Raw genomic sequence first — 23,857 nt, 5'->3', positions numbered from 1 at the left:
GTCTGTATCTGTATCCATCACAGAGATTATAGATCACATACATACTATACACTGAGTATATACTCATAATACACTTTAGTAGCCAAAAACCTTGCTGTTGTTTGGAACAGGGTCTCACTATATAGCCCTGACTGGTCTGGAACTCACTATGTAAGACTAGGATGACCTCAAACTCACAGAGATCCTTCTGCCTCTGCCTCCTGAGTGGTGGGATTAAAAGCATGTGCCACCATGTCCTGCTTAAGAGGTGAAAAATATAACCAGAAAGAAAGGGATAGATTGTGTTCCCTGGTGTCTAAGTTTTGACAGATTATGTATAAACATAGTAGCAGACATATGAAGGTTTGCTGGATACCCAATCCAAATAGTTCTATACATATCTCAAATTACCTAACACCGAGGCTCCCTACCAGTAAAGGAGCTATGTGCAATCCCTGAGGCTACACTCTGAGCAGAGGCTCACACACACCATCTTAATACCCACAGCCCAGGTAGGAGGCCTATGTCTGATCAGTCATGTGCAGGTTTCTGAAAAGCCTTCCTCTGCTACACTTTTTAATTAAGAAGCACCCTTGGGCCCTGCCTTCACTCTCTTCTTTGTGATGCTTCTATCCCAGGAGTAGGCTGCTGATAGGATTGAGGTCTTTAGATAGGTTGTTCTTTAAAAATGAAAATAATACCATGGCAACACTGGTTAGCATCCGCTGCCCCATGGCAACACTGGCTATCATTTGGTGCCCCATGGCAACCCTGGCTAGCACCTGCTGCCCCATGGCAACACTGGTTAGCATCAGCTACCCCATGAGTTAAGTAGGACCACACTCCTAAGACTGAAACTGGTCTAGGATTGCCCCTGGGAATGACCGTAACTCCAAGTTTTTTAAGATCACATGAGCACCGCAGGTTCATCTTTCTATGCACAGCCATATGTCAGTATAGACTTTCTCTTCAGTGGCTCTCATTTAAACCTGCTTAGACCATAATGACGTTAGCATAAAGGTCCCGGTCAGGTCTCCTGCATAAGCCTCTAGTTAAGACCCTTCTAGAAGCTAAGTCAGAAATGTCCTCTAAGTGAAAAGTAGCTGAACCCCCAACGTCCTGCAAGGTGAACTTCCTTAATGTCTACTTACATTAATTCAATAGGCAATAATTACTTCATAGGCTAACGGTGTCAGACAACAAGGAACATCGATAGCTTGCCTTTGTTCTCAGTACTATCTAGCTTTCACAAGTTGTATCTGTTAGGACTTAAGAAAGGAGAACTGTAACCCCCTGCCCTCACTTACTGTGAAGACAGCAACAGCTCACGATCTTACCTTTAAGACGAGGTTGCGGACGGTGTAGTTATCACATTCGGTCACCCCAGTGACCAGGACCTCAACCTTGCCGTAAATCCCTCTCTTTTCTGGCCAGTAGAGCACACATTTCTGTGGGGAAAAGAACAGCAAAGCTTTGTAGCTCTCTTTTTTCAAAGGCATCCATTTTTTCCATTTAATTAAAGTAATTCAAGAGTCAGTTTTATTATTCTGTAAAGATCCAAAGATGAGGTGAACTCTATGATGACCAGACATAATAAAATCTGTGTTTTATAAGTGCTTGTCACGTTTTACTAGTAACTCCGTAGCAGTCATAATGACAGGCAACATTTCCCCAGACTCTAATGAGAGTTAAAGGATTTTTAACCTCAATAACTAACAGGTAAAAGAAATGTTTTCTCCCGTGGTAGGAGAGCCAAAGCACCAAGTCCTGCCACTTCAAACCAACATGTCTAATAGGAATGTTTGTAACATATTAGATGCCCACAGAACGAAGATCCCCTGGCATGCAAGACAGGTGTAGTATTATCCTTTGTCAGGTCTGGTGATGTTTCTCACTTATGAGACTGACTGACATTAATGTGGGACACAATTGTGACCAACATGTTTTTATAATGGATCCTCTGTAAAGGACTTAATAGGACCAATAATAATGATATTGGAAACAGAAGGACGTAACATGGTGATTAAAGTGCAGACTTTGGACTCTGAGGACATAGATCCAAATTTTAGTTCTACTATAAGCAGGACAGTTGAATTCTCTGAGCACAGTTTCCTCATGACTTCATACATGCTAAGTACGTGGGACAAAGCCTGGCATACAGTAAACACTTAAAACATTTCAGTACTAATATGTTTTGATTTATTATTACATTTTGCTTATTTTGCATTAGGTGTGTGTATGCATGTGTAGGCATATACATGCCATGGCTCATGTGTGGATGTTAGAGGGTGGCTTGTTGGAGTCAGTTCTCTCTGTCCACTATGTGGGGCTCAGGAATTTAACCTAGCGTATCAGGGTGGGAGGCAAGCACTCTATCAGCTCACTCTTCTTACCAGCTGTCGTTGGTATGCTTTGTAAAAATTATTGCTTATTTGTGTGTGCATGTGCCTACACACATGTACACTCACAGAAGTGTGGGTGCCATTTAAGCCCAGATGAGGTCACCCGATTCTCTAGAGCTTGAGTTATAGGCATATCACCTAATGTGGGTGCTGGGAGCTGAGCTCTGGTCCTCTGGAAGAATAGCAAGTGCCTCTAACCATTGAGCCACCTCTCTGGTCCCCCTTGCTTCTATATCCTAATGTTCCTGAGTGATAATTCCCCAAACATATACACATTTATGTCGAAATTCTTTGACCTATTGCCATCATTTAGGGTCTTATATTCCTCGGATATTTGATGCTTCACATGTATGGTGAAGCTGTATGGACATTGGAAGAAACCTAGATACAGACACATTTGAAATTCCAGCAAAGCGGTCACAGGTTCGCAGAATTAAAGGGAAGACACACACTATGTGAGAAACACAGCTCCGGGGCCTTATCATGCCAGTGACACTCAAGCGCCAGGAAGAAAACCTGCCATGTGGTGCAGTGGCTTCTCTCACCTGCTATAGTGAACTCACAAGTCTTCACTTTTTTTAAAAAAAAGATTTACTTATCACTATTTGTAAGTACACTGTAGCGTCTTCAGACACCCCAGAAGAGGGCATCAGATCTCACTAGGGATGGTTGTGAGCCACCATGTGGTTGCTGGGACTTGAACTCAGAACCTTCAGAAGAACAGTCAGTGCTCTTAACCACTGAGCCATCTCTTCAGCCCCAAGTCTTCACATTTCTACTCTTTGCAGTGAAGTGGAGACCATCTCAGCTTGATTTACATGTGCAGCCCAGACTGATCTCATGTTAATATTAAAACCAGAGAGTGGGGAGTGGGGCTGGGAGTGGGGGTGGGGAGGGTAGGGGGTCTGGCAGAAGGGCTCGGCTTGCTTAATTGGTGGCCTGAGTTTGATGCTTTGATCCCATAGGTGACAGCGGAGGACTCACTCCACAAGGTCATCATTTGCTCTGGCCATGCCCCTACACCCACCCCACCTCCCTGCCATATATAAATAAATAAAAATTTTAAAATTCAAAAATTTAAAGGTAGAGTGAGTTGTTTCACTTTGTATCTATGTGTTGCCAAATATCTGACTCTGTGTGTGAGTGTGTGAGTGTGTGTGTGTGAGTATGTGTGTGAGTGAGTGAGTGTGTGTGTGTGTGTGTGTGTACACAAAACCAATGCATCCACATGCAGAGGCCAGAAGAGGATGTCCAATGTCCCGCACTATTACTGTCCACCTCATTCCCTTGAGTCACTGAATCTGCGGGTGATCCTCCAGTTAGCAGCTCTGGGATTACAGGAGCACACCACAGTGCCAGGCTTCTTAAGTAGATGCTTGGTAGTCAAACTCACCTCCTCATGCTTGACTGGCAAGATCTACTGGGCAGTCTCCCGCTACCATCTGTACTCAGACTAACCATTTGACTGGCTTCTCTCAGTGGAGCCGCAGTGATTTTCTAAACCATTGTGAATCCTAGGACTCACATCTTCCCGGTGAATCCAGGAAGACTGACAGAATCCTGGCAAGAGTTGACCAATGAAAGAGTTATGTTGTAGCCCAGTGGTGTAACACCCATGTCCATTGTCCGTGATCAGCCCTGAGCAGGAGTGTCCTTTTTAAAGGGAGGTGACTCTCAAAATCAATGGGGGACATCGGCCTGGCAGGAGCCTGGCATGTGCACCCTGATTCGAGTGACAAATATCTTGAACATAGAAGCATGGTTCTCTTCCTTTCTAAGCTTCCTTGGGCTTCTTGGTGTTTTCCTCGATTCTTTATCAGAAAAGCAGTTGGCAGGCAGCTCCCAGCAGCCAGTGCGGTGTGACTTGTTGATCAAACACCCTTAATTGGCATCCCACCTCCATTCTAAGCTACAATAGCTTATTTTTACACACTGAGCCCCACACCCTCTTGCATTGGAGGAAAATAGAAACAGAGATCAGATAAGTGTGGCTGCTTTTGAATACCAGCTGGGGGCTGGGCTGGGGCTGTAAATGTAGTTGTTTCAAGGAGCACAAGTTCATGTTTAAATTATCGTCATCAACCGAGTTTTTGGGCCTATTTATTGTTGTGGAACCTGGGCCAGGAAAGAAGCAGAGAAAGCTGTCTTGCAGATAGTTTTAGGAAACTTCACCAACTGTGAGTGAGTCAAAGTAGCTTGCTGCAGAGGCAAATACAACCCCAAGTCACCACTACTGTTCTGCCAACTGGGCTCACCCTTTCAGTAAAATTATCTATTAATCCGAAAAATCCATAATTGGGAGGAGAAAAGGGGTTTTGAGAGGACCATCTATGTCTTATATAAACAAGTAATTATCAGACCGAAAGCACTGCAAACTTTGATTCTTTGAAATAAGTAGTTTATAGAAAATTGGAACACAAGGGGAGCCACAGCTAGGAATCTGATTACCAAATAGCATGCCCATTTCATGGTTATACTTAAAGCCAAAGATATGTTTGCTGTATGAGTTAAAGCTGTGTACCATCGCATGAGAAATGGCTCTGAATGAATTAAAAATTTGGTTTCATGTAGGCTCTGTTACTATATGGGAGAGACAGAACGTGGGCATAGTGCATCAGCTAAATAATGTTAGCATGCATAGGGGCTCCACTATCAACGTTTCACTTGATCCCTCGCATAATCCTCTGAGGTTGGTAGATGCAGTGGTTTGAATAAGAAAGGCCCTTGTAGGCTCCTGTGTTTCAGTGCTTGGCTCCCAGTCAGTGGAACTGTTTGGGAAGGATTGGGAGGTGTGGTCTTTTTAGGGGAGGTGTGGCCTCACTGGGGGTGGGTTTTGAGGTTTCAAAAGCTCACAGCGGATAAGTCTCTCTCTCTTAGTATGCTAAGCTGTGTTTACATTGATACTCGCTATGACCAAGGTCCTCTGGTTTGTTTAAATGATACCAAATCAATTAAATAGGAAGTGTTGGATCTAAGAAAACACTCAGAAGCAAGCTACATTGATACGCAGAGCAGACAGAACTCTGGAGCAGCCTCAGAAACACCGTGTCTCCTTGACCTCTCACTCTGGAGCTAGCTATTAAAACTTCTTTGATTTATCAAAAGACAGATAAGGCAAAACCTCTCAGTTCCTGGGAGGAAGGATAAACAGAGGATGTGAAGTACATCTGACACACATCTGTTGCCACTGGATTAACCCTTCCATGAATCACATCTACACTGCACTTTGATAATGACCATAGCTGCCTTTATGACAGGGTGTCAATATAAATCCAACATGGCTGCCCATTCTTCAAAGAATCTAAGTGGAAAATTTTTTTCTTGGATTTTTTGGGGGCCTATATTTCTTAACATTTCTGTGCCACATAAAACTTTTTGAGGGGTAGGGACTTGATACAGGGACTGGATATGTATCCCAATCTACCTTAAAATTCATGATCCTTTAGCTTTTGTAAAGGTTGTACCATACACACACACACACACACACAAACACAGCTGAATTTTCTTTTTTAAAAAGACTTATTTATTTACTTATTTATATTGTGTATATGAGTGCGTTGTCTTCATATACACCAGAAAAGAGCATCAGGTCTCATTACAGATGGTTGTGAGCATCATGTGGCTGCTAGGAATTGAATTCAGGACCTCTGGAAGAGCAACCACTGAGCCATCTCTCCAGCTCCAGCAGCTAGCTAAACTTCGGTGAAAAACAAGAACCAATAAAGAAAACTATAGTCAAAACCGGCCAAAATGAGACAACTACATGGTTTTTATAAAGGTTAAAATCCTAAATATGATTCACCCCAATACTGTATTACAGGCTTTTTTGTATGCTCTCCTACTTAAAAAACGAAATGGGGAATTTTGATAACATGGATATAATTTTATAACCCAGAACACTAGTTTCAAAATGGCACTCAAAACCAACCAATCAAAACACACACACACACACACACACACACACACACACACACACATCAAAAACAAATGGAGGACCCACTATTAAAAAGTGAACAAATTTTATAGGTGTGTACTTGCATATATGGCCACGCATGGATGTGTGTATGTATGTGAGTGAAAATCAGAGGACAACCAAGTGTGCTGTTACTCTGAGAAGTTAGTGAGTTTGTGTGGCTGTGCTGGGGTCCAGAAATTGATCCAAGTGTTGAATTGGCAGCTTCAGGGCCAGGTCTCTCATACTTCCTGCCCCTGCCTCTCACAGCCCCAGAAAGCTGCACAGGGTTCCCTCTGAAGTATTCTTATCTGCATGAGGGAAGTTCTTCCAGACCCTCCCTAGGATCTCAAAAGGCAGATTCACCAGTGGAAAGAAAACAAGAGTTGACACCACACCCAGAGCATTGATGAACTTTGCTCAAGACTGTTATCTGTTCTGAAAGACTCATTTCCCTTAAAAACAATTTCTCAGGATAGCCGTGGTGGCTGACTCTGGTACTCCCTGTAACCGTGGGCTTTTTCACCTGTGACTCAGTTCTAGAATAACAACTCAGAGGCTATATTTTATTAATAAATGCCTAGGCTGTAAGCTAGGCTTGTTTCCTGACTACCTCACAACTTATATAAGCCCATTAATACTATTTTATGTCTGTCACATGGCCTCTCCTCAGTTTCATACATCTGAGTTCCTGCAAGTCCAGGTGGCGAAATTCCCATGCCTCTTTCCCAGAGTTCCTCTCTGCCGGATGTCCCACCTTCTAATTCTGTCTCAGCTTATTGGCCATCTGACTTTTATTGACAGGTGATGCTTCCACACAGGGCACAGGAGATTATCCCTACAACTCTCAGTACTCAGAAGGCCAAGGGAGTATGTTTGTGAATCTGAGGCTAGCCTGGGCTACCTAGGGGTATCCTGACTCGAAAGGCTAAAATTAACAAAACAGAACAAATAGAAGACATAACCAAACCAGTAGAACCTCTCACTGCAACAATTTTCTCTAAGATGGCCACACCATTCTATCATAGGAAAGCCATATGTAACTTTTAAAATCTTCTTGGTTTAATGAATGCATACTTTTTTTTGTTTTTGTGATGTATATCCTTGTGTACAATGTTTACCTTCCTCTTTTGTGACTCTGAATTTCTGAAATTTTATTGAGCAGTGGGGCAAGTTCCTTTATGCTTGTGGCTTTTTCTATAGCATCCTTAACTGTACTGTGTTTTTTTTTTTCCAAAACTTTATTATCTTTTAGTCAGGTAATTTCATATCTGTGAATAATATCTTGATGACACATTAGTTAGAGATGTGGACAAAAAAAAATCAGAGCCACTTAAATATCTATTCATAACGAAATAACTGCATGAGTTTTGATACATCCACACACTGGGGTTTTAGTAGCTGTTAAAAGCAATGCTTTGATGAATTACGGCAAAGAGGATGCGCATGATGTTGAAAGTATAACACACAGTGAGATACAGACACCCTCTTCTCTTTATGTCAGTTCTAAGCCTTCCCCTGTCTTCTCTTAGCATGCATTCCGTTTTCATCTCTTGCCCATACAGAGTTCTAGAACTTTCATTCCAAGTACCAGCCAAAAGTTTCTGGTACTCCCCAGAAACTTCATACTTGAAATGCAAAGTGCATTTTCTTCCCTCATAATTTCCTCTCATTTCTCTAATCTGGACTCATGACACTACTGCCCACCAATTCTCTACACCACAGTCCTGGGCTCACACCACCACTGCCCACCAGAGCTCTAAACCCGAGTCTTTATCTTTCTCACCTTCAATCAAGACAAAGCCCTGTGGCTCTCAGCTCTGGAACACCTCCTACCTCCATTTCTCAGGACCCTGACCCTGCCTTAGTTCAGTGCCTCATTATTTCTTGTTTGGACTATTGCTGTGGCTTTCTACCTTGTTTCTCTCTGAGTTTTCCAAATCCAAACCCTAGATCCTCTATTAACTGTGTTCCAAATGTGCATACCACATCGGCACTCTGCATTAAAAAGATCCTCCCGGATTCACCATAGTCTGTATGAAGAAACCCTAAGATTTTTAATATAACTTCGGATCATCATGGCAAACGCCCCTTTCAAGTCTCAGTTTCCTGACTTTCCAGTTTTCCACCTGTGTTCCCGGCTTACTAGATTGCTCACATCGGGCAAGCCATGTGCTTGGCTGGACCATCCTCCCAGCCCCAGCCAGGCTCCTGAGGAAGATATAATACTTCAGGCACTGTGTTAACTTTTGGGCCAAAATATTCAATTGAAATGAATGTTTTGTATAATTTTGTCAGCCAGAGAGGGAAAGGAAATGAAAGACAGGGGAAGTTATCATGTGATCTCTCTATGGGTCACTGACATTAAACTGCAATGGCTGGATAAGCGAACCTATCACTAACAATAGGGTGCACACGTAAAACTCAAGTCGCTCTGACGAAAGTGTGTGGGGGTATAGACAGAGACATGCCTCGTTTAAATACTGGACAGAAGTATTATACTAGGCTAAGTCATCAGAGAACTCTCCCACTTCAGGAAAGATAAATTCTGCATGGTATTGCTTTCTGTGACCAATAGGAGGCTGTTTATCTTCTAATACTCCTTCCTTCTGTGGGCTGCTAATAGGTCAGTAGTATGCCTGTGGATATGGGCTTCCCCATTCGTCAAGTCTGATTAGAACATGACTTCTATCCCATGCTAACTTGCCGGCTCTACCTAATGACTTCTTCCCTCCGAGAAGTTTTGTCATCTAGCCTGTGCTAAGTCCATCCCAGGGAAGGTCAGTCCTTCCTCGCTCCAACTCCACAGTGGTTGTGTAAGTGCTCCTCCTGCACTTACACACTCAGTACACGACAGAGCCACTGACATCAGACAGTGCTCAGCCCGGGACTGGTTGTGCTCCACAGGGACATCATCGACATTTCCTGCTTTTCTCTCCCAGTTCAAGAGGGAGCTACAGTGAGTGACGTTCAGAGCTGTCTGAGAACTTTGACTCACAGGAAGATTGTAAACATTTTCTTTTCTGAGACAAGGTTGCACTGTACAGCTTGAGGGGGCCTTGACCTTGGGATCCTTTTCAAGGGCTGGGACTATAGGCAGGGGTCATCACAGTAAGTTTAAACAGAACTCTCTACCATTTTGTTTTCCCCTCCCCCTATCCCTCCCTCCCTCCCTCCCTCCCTCCCTCCCTCCCTCCCTCCCTCCCTCCCTCCGCCTTTCTCTCTTCCCCTTCCTTCCTTCCTTCCTTCCTTCCTTCCTTCCTTCCTTCCTTCCTTCCTTCCTTCCTTCCTTCCTTCCTTTTCCTTTCTTTCTTTCTTTCTTTCTTTCTTTCTTTCTTTCTTTCTTTCTTTCTTTCTTTCTTTCTTTTCTTCCTTTTTCTTTCTCTTTCTTTCTCTCTCTTTCTTTCTCTCTTTTCTTCCTCTTTTTCTTTCTTCCTTCTGCTCTTTCTTTTCTTTTTCTCTTTCTGTCTGTCTTCTGTATTTCTCTTTCTTTCTTTCTCTCTCTCCCTCTTTTTCCCTCCTTCCCTCTCTCCCTTCTTCCTTTCTTTCTTCCTAGATCCTGAATCCCCAGGCTCTACACAGTCTAAGCAAGCACACCCACCCTGAGCTCCACCTATACTCTCCTTCACCTGCCTGTTTCGATCCTTCGATTACAGTTATACTTTCTAGGAATACAGTAATTCATGTTAAAAGAATGTGAACACTGTTTTCAGTATTATTCTATTACATAAGGAATTCTCTCCATGTTGAGATTCATTAAAAAAAAAAAGGAACTCAAAATTGCCTGCAGCTAGGTCTCTTTCATTATAAGAACTTATTTTTCAGTTCTAGATTATTTTTATTATTTTTTTTGTTTATTCCCACATTGTAAAAAATAAAAGATTATTGGGATTGCTAAAAAGAAGATGGTGATCATGCACGCCTGTATTTGTTAGAAAGTAAACAGTTATAAACATATAAAGCGTGGGAACTTCTAAAGATACGTCCGCCTCTGCATTCTCTGGAGGAAATGAGGTTTGTCTATTTTAAACAATGACACCGAACACAATTGAGAGCTGGCCAGTGTTCAGTAACCGGCATCTTCCTGGTGGTGTGGACTTGCAGCATATTCCTCTAGAGCAGGCTTCTCAGTGTTATTTTGCTCTGTAAAACATTAGCGTTTCCTATATGATATTACATGCGTATCCTTGAGGAGCCTGTGCATGAAGGAATTTTATTTTAATTCAACAGTGAAGGGATGGTTAAAAACATGTCATGCACTTTTGGAATTATGACTGCCTACAGGAAATAAACAAGTAGCAGGTTATACAGTAAATATATAACACACTCCATTCTCATGTCCCTGGGAGTGTATCTCAAAGATTAAAAAAGGATAAGAGACCAAACGGTAAAAACAACAACAACACCACCCAATAAAGTACATCTCCATGTGAATTTGCAGCCAAAGAGAAAAACAAAATCCTCAACAACAATTCAGTATGAGAATTATTTTTGAAAAGGTATCCTAGCTTACCCCAGACCCACACAGTTCTCCTGTGGGCACAGTGGAATCTGAGAATGGTACCAAGAAATTAAACTTGCAAAGAAGTTCTCTCTTGCACCCCCAGGGGAGGAACCCTGTAGCACTTTAACATAGGACCCTGCGCAGTTCTGGGAGAATGGCAGCCATGGTGTTGGGGTTAATGAAGGGCAGCCATTCACTAGGGCTTTGACATGGTCCCAGTTGCTCATAGTAAGTTTTTTCTGAAATGCTTCAGGTAACTACAATGCTTAAAATATGATCTCCCTTAGAGGCGAAGGGGATGGGGGATGGGGGATGGGGTAGGGGGTTTGTGGAGGGGGACCGGGAAGGCGGGCATTTGAAATGTAAATAAATAAAATATTTTTTAAACAATGCTCTCTGACTATCAACCTTAGCTCCTGCCCTGAAAGTGCTGGGTTAGGCAGGCGCTAGGGAACCTGGAGAGAGATAGCAGTGGGGTAGATGTGATCAGTATAGATTGTACAAATGTGTGGAATATTCAAAGAACAAAGGGAACAAAATACAGGATATGAATGTGTTCTAAGACACCAACCATATCATGAGAATTATTTATCCATTGTAATTTCTGTTATTAGGTCTTTACTTTCATGATTGTCCCGAGTCTTATCTCTACCTCCATGACTTATGTTGTTGGCTTACTATTTTTTTTATTACTTTGGGGTCCTTTTAAAAGTATTTTATTTGGTTTGTCTGTCTGTGTGTGTGTGTGTGTGTGTATGTATGTATGTGTGTGTGTATGTCAGTGTGGGCATGCACACATGGAGGTCAGAGGACAACCTTTGGAAATCAGTTCCCTCTTGCACTGTGGGTTCTGGGGAATAAATTCAGGCTATTAGGATCCCCCCCTCCTGACCAGGAGTCCTTTTTTCTGCATTAAGCTTCTTTACTCAGTATCTCTTACATAGGTCTTTTGACAAAGTCTGTTGGCCCTGTGTTCTCTTTAGTTCTTGTGTGAAATGTTTCCTACCTTTAAACCTTACTGATACATTTGCTGGTCTTGGAGTTGTCAGTGTTCTCTGGAGTAGGTGTGTGTCCATCTATCCATCCATCCATCCATCCATCCATGTACATTTGTCTGTCTGTCTGTCTCTGTATTTCCTTGATGCTACTGGGAAGTTGTGCTAGTTCCCCTGGCTGTGAACGTCATCTCATTGGTGCCTTCGAGCTTCGCGGATGTATTGGCTGTTGATATTTTTTTCTCATCCAGCCTGAGATATATTGTACATTTTCAAGTACGAGGCTTGAGTCTTTCATGAGCTGTTACTCACACGCTGTTATTTCTACAAATATTACTGCTTTCCTCTTCTTCTAATGCAGCAATTAAAACTTCTGTGACATTAAGCTTGCCCCCCCCCCAGTCTCAACAGCCCCCATGTTTTTATCGTAACTTGAGTAATTTCTTTAGTTCTACCTTCAGGAAGGTCTTTAGTGTCTTATATTTATTTACTTCTGGAGCCTTTTAGTTGGTTTGACTGCAAATCTTCTCTCTCTCTCTCTCTCTCTCTCTCTCTCTCTGTGGTGTGTGTGTGTGTGTATGTGTGTGTGTGGTATGCCTGTGTGTGTGTCTGTGTGTGTGGTGTGTGTGTGTGGTGTGTGTCTGTGTGTGTCTGTGTGTGGTGTGTCTGTGTGTGTGGTGTGTCTGTGTGTGGTGTGTCTGTGTGTGTGTGGTGTGTCTGTGTGTGTGGTGTGTCTGTGTGTGTGGTGTGTCTGTGAGTGTGTGTGGTGTGTCTATGAGTGTGTGTGTGTGTCTGTGTGTGTATGTGTGTCTCTCTGTGTGTGTGTGTCTGTGTGTACTAACAAACAAGTTACTTTCTCAGACATTTGTTTTCTGTTTTACATGCTGCCGTATTTTAGTAAATCCCACATTTTAAATTTCTGATATTTTAACTTCTTGTGGATGTACTTGGTTGTTTCTTCTGATTTTTTTTCTTATTTATTTGCTTTATTTACTTCTGTGTCTCATAATTTTGACTTGTGAGTGCATATTTGGTTGATTCTTTTTTAATTTCTGGAAGTTCTATGAGGTATATGTATAGTTCTAGAATGGATACACACATAGTGAATGAATACACACACACACACACACACGCAATAGATAATCTATTACAAGTTGTTGCTTTTGTTTTTATAAAGTGCATAGAACGATGCTAACTAGGCCATGCTGATTGCTCCTCCTGGCATTTTCTGGTTTTTAAGGTCTGAGCTTCCCCAGTTTTGAATAATCAATGGATGGTTTTTAATCAAAATAAGAAAGCCAGATTTGGACAAATTAATTTGCTCTCAGAGACTTATTTTGGCAGACAGATGATTCACCTGGGTGGCTCACCTTGGCTCCTGGTCTTGCAGGAGCTCACATTGTAATTTCCGGCTCCTGCAAGCCCAGGCTTGTCTCTCACTCCTGCAGGTCACTAACACATAAGAGATCCATACTTCTCTGTTTTTGGAATTTTGAACTACATTTTGGAAATCCCTTTAGGTTTTTGAAGGTTTGCTCTGTGTGCCCATAGTTTGCCCAGTGAACTTGGGTTGTAGTGGAACCAGCTACCATAATATATAAATTCTCCACACTCATATGTTATATAAATTCATCCATCCACAGATGTGCACATTTAGAGGATACACCTTTGAAACTTGGAGAATCCTTTCTACCACAAAGCTGAAAATGCACCTTAACGAGCTGTTCACGGATGGCCAGTGAGTTAACGTGTCAACAGGCTGTATGCACAAAGGTCGAGACGATCGGTGGGGCTTATTTCTACCGTGCCATCCTAGGCTTCATGTCAGATGCACAGAAACATGGAGAACAGCACATAGAGCTTCCTCTGTTGGTAAAAGCAGACTATTTTCTAGGGCATAGTTCATTTATTATAGCAAAAATGGAGGAAGAAAACAGCAAGCTTTTAAAAGATTTTAAGTTTTGTGGGCTTGGACTCTCTCAAGTAGTTGTGGAATTATGCGTGTGAAGTCACAACTCAGAAAAAGAAAAAGAATAAAGGAGAGAAATCTGAGTTTTCCTAAATGGCGTAATAATTTTGGCAGGAAAACAAACATTAAGGGAAGTCAAGGTATCAGTTATTTCAGCAAGATGGCGGACACACATAGCAGCACCAGGGATGGCGGCCTTCAGGAACCACTCAAGTTTGTCCTTAAGATGTAAAATAGAAAGAGAGGCCCATTGGACTTGCAAACTTTATATGCCCCAATATAGGGGAATGCCAGGGCCAAAAGAATGGGAACGGGTGGGTAGGGAAGTGGGGGGCGGTATGGGGGACTTTTGGGATAGCATTGGAAATGTAATTGAGGAAAATATGTAATAAAAAATATTAAAAATTAAAAAAAAAGATGTAAAATAGAGACTAAGTCACTCTACAAGCTAAATCCTCAGAGAAGATGGCCAGTGTGGAAATAAATCTACCTTTGTCTGGATTTTGGATTATAGAGTGAGTATCTTGTGTGTTGTATAGCTATGTCACCTGTCAATTAGAAAGTCTACTGCCTATTGTTTAGGCAGGAAATAGAGGTGGGACATCCGGGAGGCAGAAAGGATTCTGGGAAAAGTCACCTGGGAAGATATGAAGAGATGGATCATGTGGCAAAATGTAGGTTAAAATAATTGGGTTGTTTTAGTTATGATTCTATCAGAGAAGAGCCTGGCTATAGGGCCATGGTATTTGTAAATATATTTTGAGTCTGGGTCTTATTTCTGGGAGCATGGGACTGGGAGGAAGAACTGGGCCACAGCTTTAACACTGAATTTCTTGCTATAAGGATATTAGAAAAGTTATTTGATTTTTATTACTTCTCTCCACTGTTTCTTTCAGCCTCATTTTCCTAACAAGTCCCTACTTGCCCTCCCTCCCCCCATTTCATGTTGTCACCATCCCTCCCTCATCCCACTGCCCAGGACAGGCCACTCCCTTATTCTGGTCTGGTTAGCATCCAACAGCATCTGTCTCTTCCACTATGCAGTTATTAACAGATTCATTGTGTTTCCCCCACTAGGAAGTTAAAATTACCCACAGAAGGGATCTTGCTTCATTATTTACTGATACATACAAGTGCCAATAAACCAAATGGTACCTGTTGATAAATAAAAATTACCTGTTTTGTAATAATTTTTATTTCCTTGCCCTTCATGTTTTTTTTATTGAGATATATGTGTGCAAATGAGATACATGTATACCATATACGTTAACCTGCCTGGAGGAAGGTTGTCACTCCTGGACCAGTACCGATTATCACTTGCTAGAGGTGTAAAGTGACCTTGTCATTTGATGCCTTTGCCCATCTTATATAAACATTTTGTAAGTACATGGTCATCTCATTTGGTCCAAATCTCTCCTATGACAGAAGTAACGTGTATAACACTCAGGACTGGGATAAGCTTCGTACCTCATTTTTCTCTTTGAGTTTCGTGATCATCACAATCACGGGACTGTCTTCTTGCCACACCATCTGCCAGAAGTCATTCACAGTGTTGATCATGGGGCCCTGGGTGGCAATGAAGGCTTTCTCCTTACCACTGTAGCCCTATTTGGAGTAAAGAGACAAACATATTGGCTTATGTTCATAGACTGTAGTGGACATTTGGAGGGGGGGTGATCTTCAAAATAATGGAGGTGTGGAAGTTCAAAAGCAGCTTCCTTGATCCTAGCACCACCAGGCATATGCATGGTATCTCCCAGAAAATCCAGCTTGCCATTGGGTGCTAAGAGTTGTAAAGTTCAGTTACACAAGAGCACTCACATGTAGCTCGTACTCAGGGACTCACAGCCAAGGAGGACTCACAAGCCAAGGAGGGAGGACTCAAGGTGAAACACCTATTGCCAGTGTGGTTGAGACTATAACATATATACATGAAACACTCTCAGCCAAATTAAAGCAAACTTTATTCTGAGGAAAGAAGAAAGATTCAAAGCTGAGGGTGGCAGTTCTTAGGGGGGAAAAAGGTAAAAGCAATAATTCCAAATTGTGAGTCAACCTGCTAACCAGAGAGAAATGTATAGTTACTTACCCGAATATAGTTAGCATTTATGTAAGTACTCAATGGATCGGTTATAGTTTTTGGTCTTAAGCACACGCTGCTGAGGGGATCTGAGGAGGAAGCCAGAGAGAACACACTGAGTAGATTTACTTTTCAAAAAAAAAATCTCCAGAGCAACCATAAGCCGCAGAGAGAAGTGTGTAAGTTCAAGGCTATTCACCCAGTGTCTGCATGTGTCCGTCTCTTGGTCTGTCTCTGACATTTGGTGTCCTCACTGACCCTTGATTCTGATGTAGGTCACAATGTCTTTTAATGGAGTTCTGATTCTTGACTCTTCTCTCACCGGGACCCTTCTCTTTTTCTTTAGATTTGACGTTTACAACCCTGCTTTTCTTCTGTTCCTTCAGAAAAGCATTGGGTTGCCCTCTCCCATTTCTTTGTATTCCACTACATCACCTGATCCAGCCATGCAGGACCTCAGACTGCCTGGTCTCGCCAGCCCATGCTTTAGCAGTGGTACTCTCTTAGCAGATGCATTTTAACATACATCAAACAAAAAAGATACAAACATTTTTGTAGAACACACACACATATACACATGCATACACACACACACACACACAGAGGGGAGAGAGAGAGAAAAGAGACAGAGAGGGACAGAGAGAGAGTTAGAGAGGCACAGAGAAACACACAGACACAGAGAGAGGGAGACAGAGAGACACACAGACACACACACACACACACAGACAGAGAGAGACAGAGAGGCACAGACACACACAGAGAGACAGAGAGGAACAGAGAAACACACAGACATACATACACACAGAGACAGAGAGGAACAGAGAGACAGACAGACAGACATATACACAGAGACACAGAGAGAGAGACAGAGACAGAGAGGCACAGACACACACAGAGAGACAGAAAGGCACAGAGAGACACACATACACACATACAGAGAGAGAGAGAGAGAGAGAGAGAGAGAGAGACAGAGAGAGAGAGACAGAGAGACAGAGAAGTACACACACACACACACACACACAGAGGAGAGAGAGACAGAGACAGAGACAGAGAGAGACAGAGACAGAGACAGAGACAGAGAGAGACAGAGACAGAGACAGAGACAGAGAGACAGAAAGAATAAAGAAGAGGAATCCCAGAGGCATACATAGCACTTGGTGGCCAGGTTCCATTGGTGGTAGGATGGGGAGGGGCCTAAGTGCTGGTCTGTGTGCAGTGCCCTTGGGCTTCTTGCTGTGCATGCTGTGCAGTGCCTTACGACATCAGTCATCCCACCCGAAGCACACAGACCTGTACAGCCACCCCCTGCCCTGCCAGATGTACAGACTCAGGCAGCTAGGGCCAAAGTGCACTCCCCCTTCTTTGTTCAGTGACAAGATTCCGGGTTCTTGCTGGGAGCCAATAGGATGTTCCCCATCCCCTGCAGTTACTGTGGCTTCATAACTGGGCTGCCATTTGTAAATGAGAGCGATCTGTGTGACTTGAAGGTCATGGTCATAGGAGTAAAAGCGGAGGCTCTGATCTGCTTTTCATTTCCTGCTGCTGCCTGGATCCCATGAGAAGCAGCGGGGTCTTCACCAGACATGAAGGTCTGGATGCACAACATGGCAAAGCTATCAGATAGATCTGGGAAGCTTTTTCCTGAGTTGTCAAGACATTTCCAGCTTACTTCAAACACTGATATTTTAGTATACTTAATATATACACATGCATATATGAAGTTTCTTTTAGTAAGCAATAATATTGTCAGAGTCCAGTTCTATGTAGCTGTGTTCTGCATGACTACAATTTGTGAATATTTTAAAAGTATTTTAAGGCAGAGTCTTCACATCCAATAAAAAACAAGCTCTTCAAAGACAAAAAAATTTTTAGTGGCATAGAAAGAAATATTTCTTTCAGTTAAAGATGAAGACCAAATGGCTCTATGGGTTGGCCCCATGGATACACACAGGATTACATTGGCCTGGCCAACCCTAAATTGCTCGATGTACTAATTTCTCCTTTTCTGCCCAGTCATAAACACACAGTCTACTTGCTCCATTGTCTATAATTGTCACAAACACACTGTCTACTTGCTCTACTGTCTAAAATTGGAAGAAACTGCTTTTCGTTATCATGCATAGCCACTAACCATGTGAAGCCATCAGCCACACGAGGACACTGAAGACTTGACAAGCAGCTAGTAGAAACTGAGGAATTAAAGTTTTAATTCCATTGAATTTTATATTTTAACTTGGGACTTACTTTGCTGTACATGGCTAATGGCTGCTCTTTTAGACAGTAGGGTCCTGAAGGATGATTTCCAAACTCTACTCATGGGAGTTCAGCAGTCTTTAATTATCTATACCCACAGCCTCATCGCCAGCTACATTCTCATCTACACCACCTCTGATCACGCTCCGGCATCAAGGGCACGCTCTTGTAGATTTTACACATTTGCATGCCACACTGTCTCCTCTGCCTTTGATACATAATAGCTCCTCCCTCCTCAGGGTTCAGAGCTGCAAACCCGCCTGTCAGAAGTTCTGGTTTGCTCTGGGAAAATGAAACACCCATTTCTTGGTCTGGTTTCCTTGACTTTTATATTAGTACCTGTCATTTTATGTCTTAAGTGCTGACACTTCTGCCTGTCCTCCATGGGTTGTGGCAAGACCCTCGAGGGCAGGGAACATGTTTGACTCATTTCTCCATCCTTCACAATTTCTATTTGATATGTGGTTCTCCTCAAGGAGTTTAATTCTAGAATTAGCTCCCATTGTGAATAGTTCAAATGTTACTTTTGATTTTCTCGGTGTTCTTTCCTTAGAAAACGAGACAAGAGAGGGCGTGCTTGTCTTAGCATCTGCTGATCGCTAGATGTTTGCATAGAGGCCTCAAGCTGAGCCATCTTGAGAACGAGCCTCACTCTCCTCAGTTCTAATGTCTATGGAACATATGCGTTACAGGGAACTAACTAACTTCTCAGAAGTGGTTCTCCATCAAGCTAAGTTATAGTATGAAAAAATTAATAACTTATATAATAATTTCCACGTATTTAAGGTTCAAGTACTTGTTATTTTAAAGCAAAGTACCACATATGATTACACAGGGGGGAGCAGTTTTCCAGCCAAATCCTTTTTCTTTCCTGTTCCTTCCCAGCTCCCTTCATTTTTACTTCCTCCTTCTTTATCTCCTTCCTTCCCTCCTTTGCTTTCCTCTCCCTCCTCAACATTATTGGACATAATCATTTGATTTCTCGTACCATGTCTATGTTTATGAGTCTATCCTAATTTCACACACACAAAAACCCACTGTGATCTTGAGTTTTCTGTTTACCAGATACAGTGAAACCAGACCAGTACTTTAAATGACATAAAACAGACTTTATCAAAGGTGACTGTATGCTTAGGGTTTCCCTTCCAGGCAGAAATACATTCGAGGTTCTAGGGAAAGAGAAATGGCAAGATGGGGACAGGTGTATTCCTGTGGGTCCTGGGCAAAGCCTGGACTGGTTACAGAGTCAAGGTGTTCATGACCCATCTTGGACTTCACTGCTAAAGAGAGAGAACTCCAGGACTACATCGTTCAATATGGTAGTCCCTAGCCACCTGAGGCTACTTACATTTAATTAACTAGAGTAAGACAAAATGTTGAGTACAGTCCTAAGTTACATTAGTGGTACTGCAAGAGATCAGTTGTTACAAATTGGCTTTTATATCAGAAATACTGAACATTCCTATTGCTGCAGAGAGCTGATCTCAGCAAGGCAGGATGGTGATGATTTGGAAGCTCGTGTGTAAGGACCACAAGAAAATAAAAAGAGAAAATGAGACTCTTAATAGTCTTTTGAAACAGGATTCTTCTCCACATACAGTGTTCACTTATTTTCTGGGATTTTTTTTCTAGATAAATTAATAACAGATTCACCATTGTTTATGTAGGGGAGGAAAATAGAATCTTATATTGGTTATTAATCTATTAGTTAGGACTCTATTAGTGAATTTGCACATCGAATGTCTTCAGTAGATATAGAGTGTAGTTCTGTTGTCCCTGTTTTTTCCCCCTGAGGGTGGAGGATAAAGAAATGATAGCAAAAAGATTAAGTAGCCCCTACCCACTAAGATTTTTGTACGGGTGGGAAATAACACCTAACGCTAGTATCTTGTTTTAGCTACAGAAGTTGTTGCTTTAGTGAGTGGTTCACTTGCGTGCATATCTACCTTGTAATAAGCATGTCATATAAATCTAATCTATATGGAAAACTATTGAGAATTCTTACTACACACTACCATTTTAAGTAGGAAATAGTGGCCAGAGCAACCAGGACTCTGTAGTTTTGTGTATATATTGCTTTACATTTATATAAATAACTATATGATGCATTATTACACATGTCAGTTGTGTGTCACCCCTCCATGCTAATTAATGCATGTTGGGCCTTCCCTTGTTCCTTCTGTGATTTGGGATAGAGCATTTACCTCTAATATTTGTTTACACTGCAAGACAATTTGACCCAAACTTGACTTTTGCCCCTTAATCTACTTCTTAGCCTGTTCTAAGCTAGACATTGTTCTCAAGGAAATAGCAACAATTCAACTGACTATTGGCTATCCATATACCCACAAAACCAGATAGCCTTACCAGGACATACATATGTTGACAAGCTTCCAACAAAAGACAATCATGATATTTAAAGTCCTGATCATTTGCTAATTATCAATTTATATAGCACTTCAATTCTATGATGGCTTAAAGTCTAAAAGAAGCCATTAAGAACAGCTATGTCTGTCATTAAAGGCTTTTCTGATGCTTTGAACCAATGGTGTGGCTTTCCTAAACTATCTATTCTGAGTTATTGTTTGGGAAACAAGGATGGGAGTTTTTGGACTGCGGATACTTTCCACTGAAAATCCATCATTTGCAACATCAGCTGTCAGCACAGATATCCGGGACCAAGTAGCCCACCCAGTTCTAGAAATGGAAAAGCTGATAGAGATGCTGTAGCTGTTGTCTGATATCATCTGTGGCAGGAAACTGAAGGCTGGGCTTTGAAACAACCAGAACAAACTGAACACTCTTTGAAACCAGAGGACATATAATCATTGCAGTGGGACATTAGTCCTGATTATTTGATACTTGGTATATTTTAGAGAAAATTTTAGGGAAGAGAGAGAGATCCTTTTTATTTTCTCCTGATTATTACAGCCATAAATTAAATATCTTTTGATAGTGAACTATGCCTTAAGAAATAGACTTAACGATTTTGACTCATTAAAAGTGCATTGCAGTGGGATTACTTTTGCCAGAGGAGGAGGTCCATATACAGCATTGATAGTAATTCTTTAATTATTTGTTTTTAATGTGTTTCTATTAATACAAATATGAAAATATATTTTGTATCTTATGAGTAAACTAATAAAATTAATATTATTGAAAGAGTCAATACTCTTCCCCTTTTAAAAATGAACATGTGTTAATTATAAAAATGTGTTTTATCATGTCAATTTTTATATGTTTATATAAAGCATCTTGATTGTATTGATCCCCCCATCAACCTCTCTTGAAAGGCATTTGTGTCATTCAGAAACATTTTTAGATATTATAAACTATACTAATCAATATTTTATGTACACTTTTAGGTGAATCTGTCTCATTTCACTGAGTTTATGCTTAGGAGTAGTTATCTGGGTCATTTATATTAATAACAACACATAATTTATATAATAACTTTTATGTGGTAGGAGGAGTCAAGGCTAGGGCCCTGTGATATCAGACAAACCCTCTATTATGAGTTGCGACTCCAGGCCCCATCAAGGTTTAGCTTTTGAGGAACTGCAAATTGAGCAGCTACTCTACACTCAGACTAGTGACATTTATAGGTTCTGATATCTCTACATCCTTGTCAACATTTTATCACGTCTATTTATATCATAATGATAACCACGGTGGCTATCAAATGATGTCTCTCTTTGCTTCTGAGCTCTCTAATGGATAATAATACTGGTCATTTTGTATGCTTGTTGGTAATCTGTATGTCTTCTATGAAGAGTTTCTATTCAAATAACTTTCCCTATTTTGTTTTTTTTCTTTTTGAGACAGGGTTTCTCTGTATAGCCCTGGCTGTCCTGGAACTCACTTTGTAGACCAGGCTGGCCTCGAACTCAGAAATTCGCCTGCCTGTGCCTACCGAGTGCTGGGATTAAAGGCGTGCACCACCACGCCTGGCAACTTTCCCTATTTTTAAATGACTTTGTTGTGTATGATTTCAGGACTGACCATCTGGCAATGGATAACCAATTGGAGAGCTCTTTCCTGGGCAAGACTATTTTTCCTGTTCAGATCTTTGCCCAAGGTTAGGACCTCATGAGATTTGTTCCTTCCATGTTAGCAGGTCTATTGGTACTGTACTAATATTATATAGACCGGACAGGAATACTTTAGGAATGCAAACACACAAACACACACACACACACCTAAAGAAAGAAGACATCATGAGCCAGAGAGAGAGAGAGAGAGAGAGAGAGAGAGAGAGAACAAGGCAGATACATGGGGTAGTTGTGAAGAGGAAAAAGAAAGGAGTCAATGATGTAACTGTTTCTTAATTTCAAAAAATAAAAAAATAAATCCTAAAATATTGTGTTGTCATCTTTAACATTGAGATGTTAGAATACTTTTTAGATTCTATATACAAGTCTCATATCAAATGTTTGTTCCATAACTATTGTCCCATTCTCTGGGTTATCTCTTATTTGTTAGTATGACATTTGAAACATGAAACTTTGGTATTTCAGTGACACTCATCCCCTCTGTCTTCCGGTGGTTTGAATTGAACTTTCCATGTCATCTGAGAAGCCATTGGCTACTTCAAGCTTATGAGAATTTGTGCTCTCTCTCTCTCTCTCCCTCCCTCCCTCCTTCCCTCCCTCCCTCCCTCCCTTTCTGCCTTTCTCTCTTTGTCAAAGCTTCTATCTATGTGTAAGTATCCTATGCACTTTGAATTAATTTTTATATATGGTCCAAGGCAAGATTCAATTTCTTTTTTCTTTATGCATGAAATCATTTAATCCTACAATGACAATTGGTTAACTGTGATGTGTAACATCATGGTGTTTTAGAACCATGGATCTTTCTGGAATTGTGAACTGGTCACTGTGACGAACGTAGTATGTAATAGAGTTACTCAGCTTCAGATAACTTTAGTGATGCCTAGTCTCAACATATATTTCAGCTCTAAGTTTGGAGTCTATGAGAGTGTTGGGAGGGTTGGGAAGAGGGTGAGGTAGAGGTGAATGGGCGGCATTGTTTTAAGGTGCAAATTATCGACTCAAGAAACTTACTTGGCAAAATGGTCTTATAACGATTTTTAGTTCCGTGACGTGGAATATCAATTTCTTTGGGATCCACAAAATTCATTGGTATTTCCTGGAAAATAAATGATTCAAACTGTGTATTCAATGTTGACACAAAGAACATCTTTACAGGGGACATTGGCCCCATGATCTACTTCAAAGTCATGTATAAAACAGAGTAGTGCATTGGTTGACCAGAATTGTAGTAGACAAAATACAGCTGGTTAAGCTAGTGTCTAAGAAAGAGCCCTGTATATTTGGAAATAGTATTTTATATATAGGAGAGAGAGAGAGAGAGAGAGAGAGAGAGAGAGAGAGAGAGAGAGAGAGAGAGAGAGAGAGAGAGAGAGAGAAGAGAGGAGAGAGAGACTTCATTAACTTTTTTGATTTTAGACATTTATGATTGTCTCTACTCCACTGAAACATTTAAATTTCTTTGTCCTAAGTCATTAAGATCAAACAAAATAGAATTGTTGAATAGTCAAGGATTTCTTTTTGAAGCAGGATTTCACATAGCCCTGTCTTTCCTCAGACTGACTATGGAGTTAGGATGACCCTGAACTTTTAATCTGCCTTCCTCTCCTTAGAGTGGTGCGTACCACCATTTCAGTTTTATAGGGAGCTGGGGATCAAACTCAGAGGTTCATG

The 23,857-nt window shown here is 41.4% G+C and overlaps 1 protein-coding gene across 4 annotated transcripts in view; it reads right to left on the bottom strand.

Moving 5' to 3' along the window:
• Ptprr (protein tyrosine phosphatase receptor type R) overlaps positions 1 to 23,857 on the bottom strand; it is a 250,012-nt gene that overhangs the window by 23,272 nt on the left and 202,883 nt on the right. For all 4 annotated transcript variants that reach the window (XM_021174212.3, XM_021174213.3, XM_029482860.2 and 1 more), the window contains 4 exons: positions 23,198 to 23,282; positions 15,891 to 15,970; positions 15,269 to 15,406; positions 1,317 to 1,427 (listed from right to left, as the gene is read on the bottom strand). In XM_021174212.3, coding sequence (XP_021029871.1) covers positions 1,317 to 1,427; positions 15,269 to 15,406; positions 15,891 to 15,970; positions 23,198 to 23,282 — 414 coding nt within the window. The remainder of the gene's footprint in view (positions 1 to 1,316; positions 1,428 to 15,268; positions 15,407 to 15,890; positions 15,971 to 23,197; positions 23,283 to 23,857) is intronic.

This window comes from Mus caroli, unplaced genomic scaffold (genome assembly GCF_978045245.1).
Source record: "Mus caroli unplaced genomic scaffold, Mus_caroli_1 scaffold_9, whole genome shotgun sequence".
NCBI lineage: Eukaryota > Metazoa > Chordata > Mammalia > Rodentia > Muridae > Mus > Mus caroli.
Note: the sequence above shows the minus strand (reverse complement) of the source record. Positions and strands in the feature narration are given on the sequence as shown.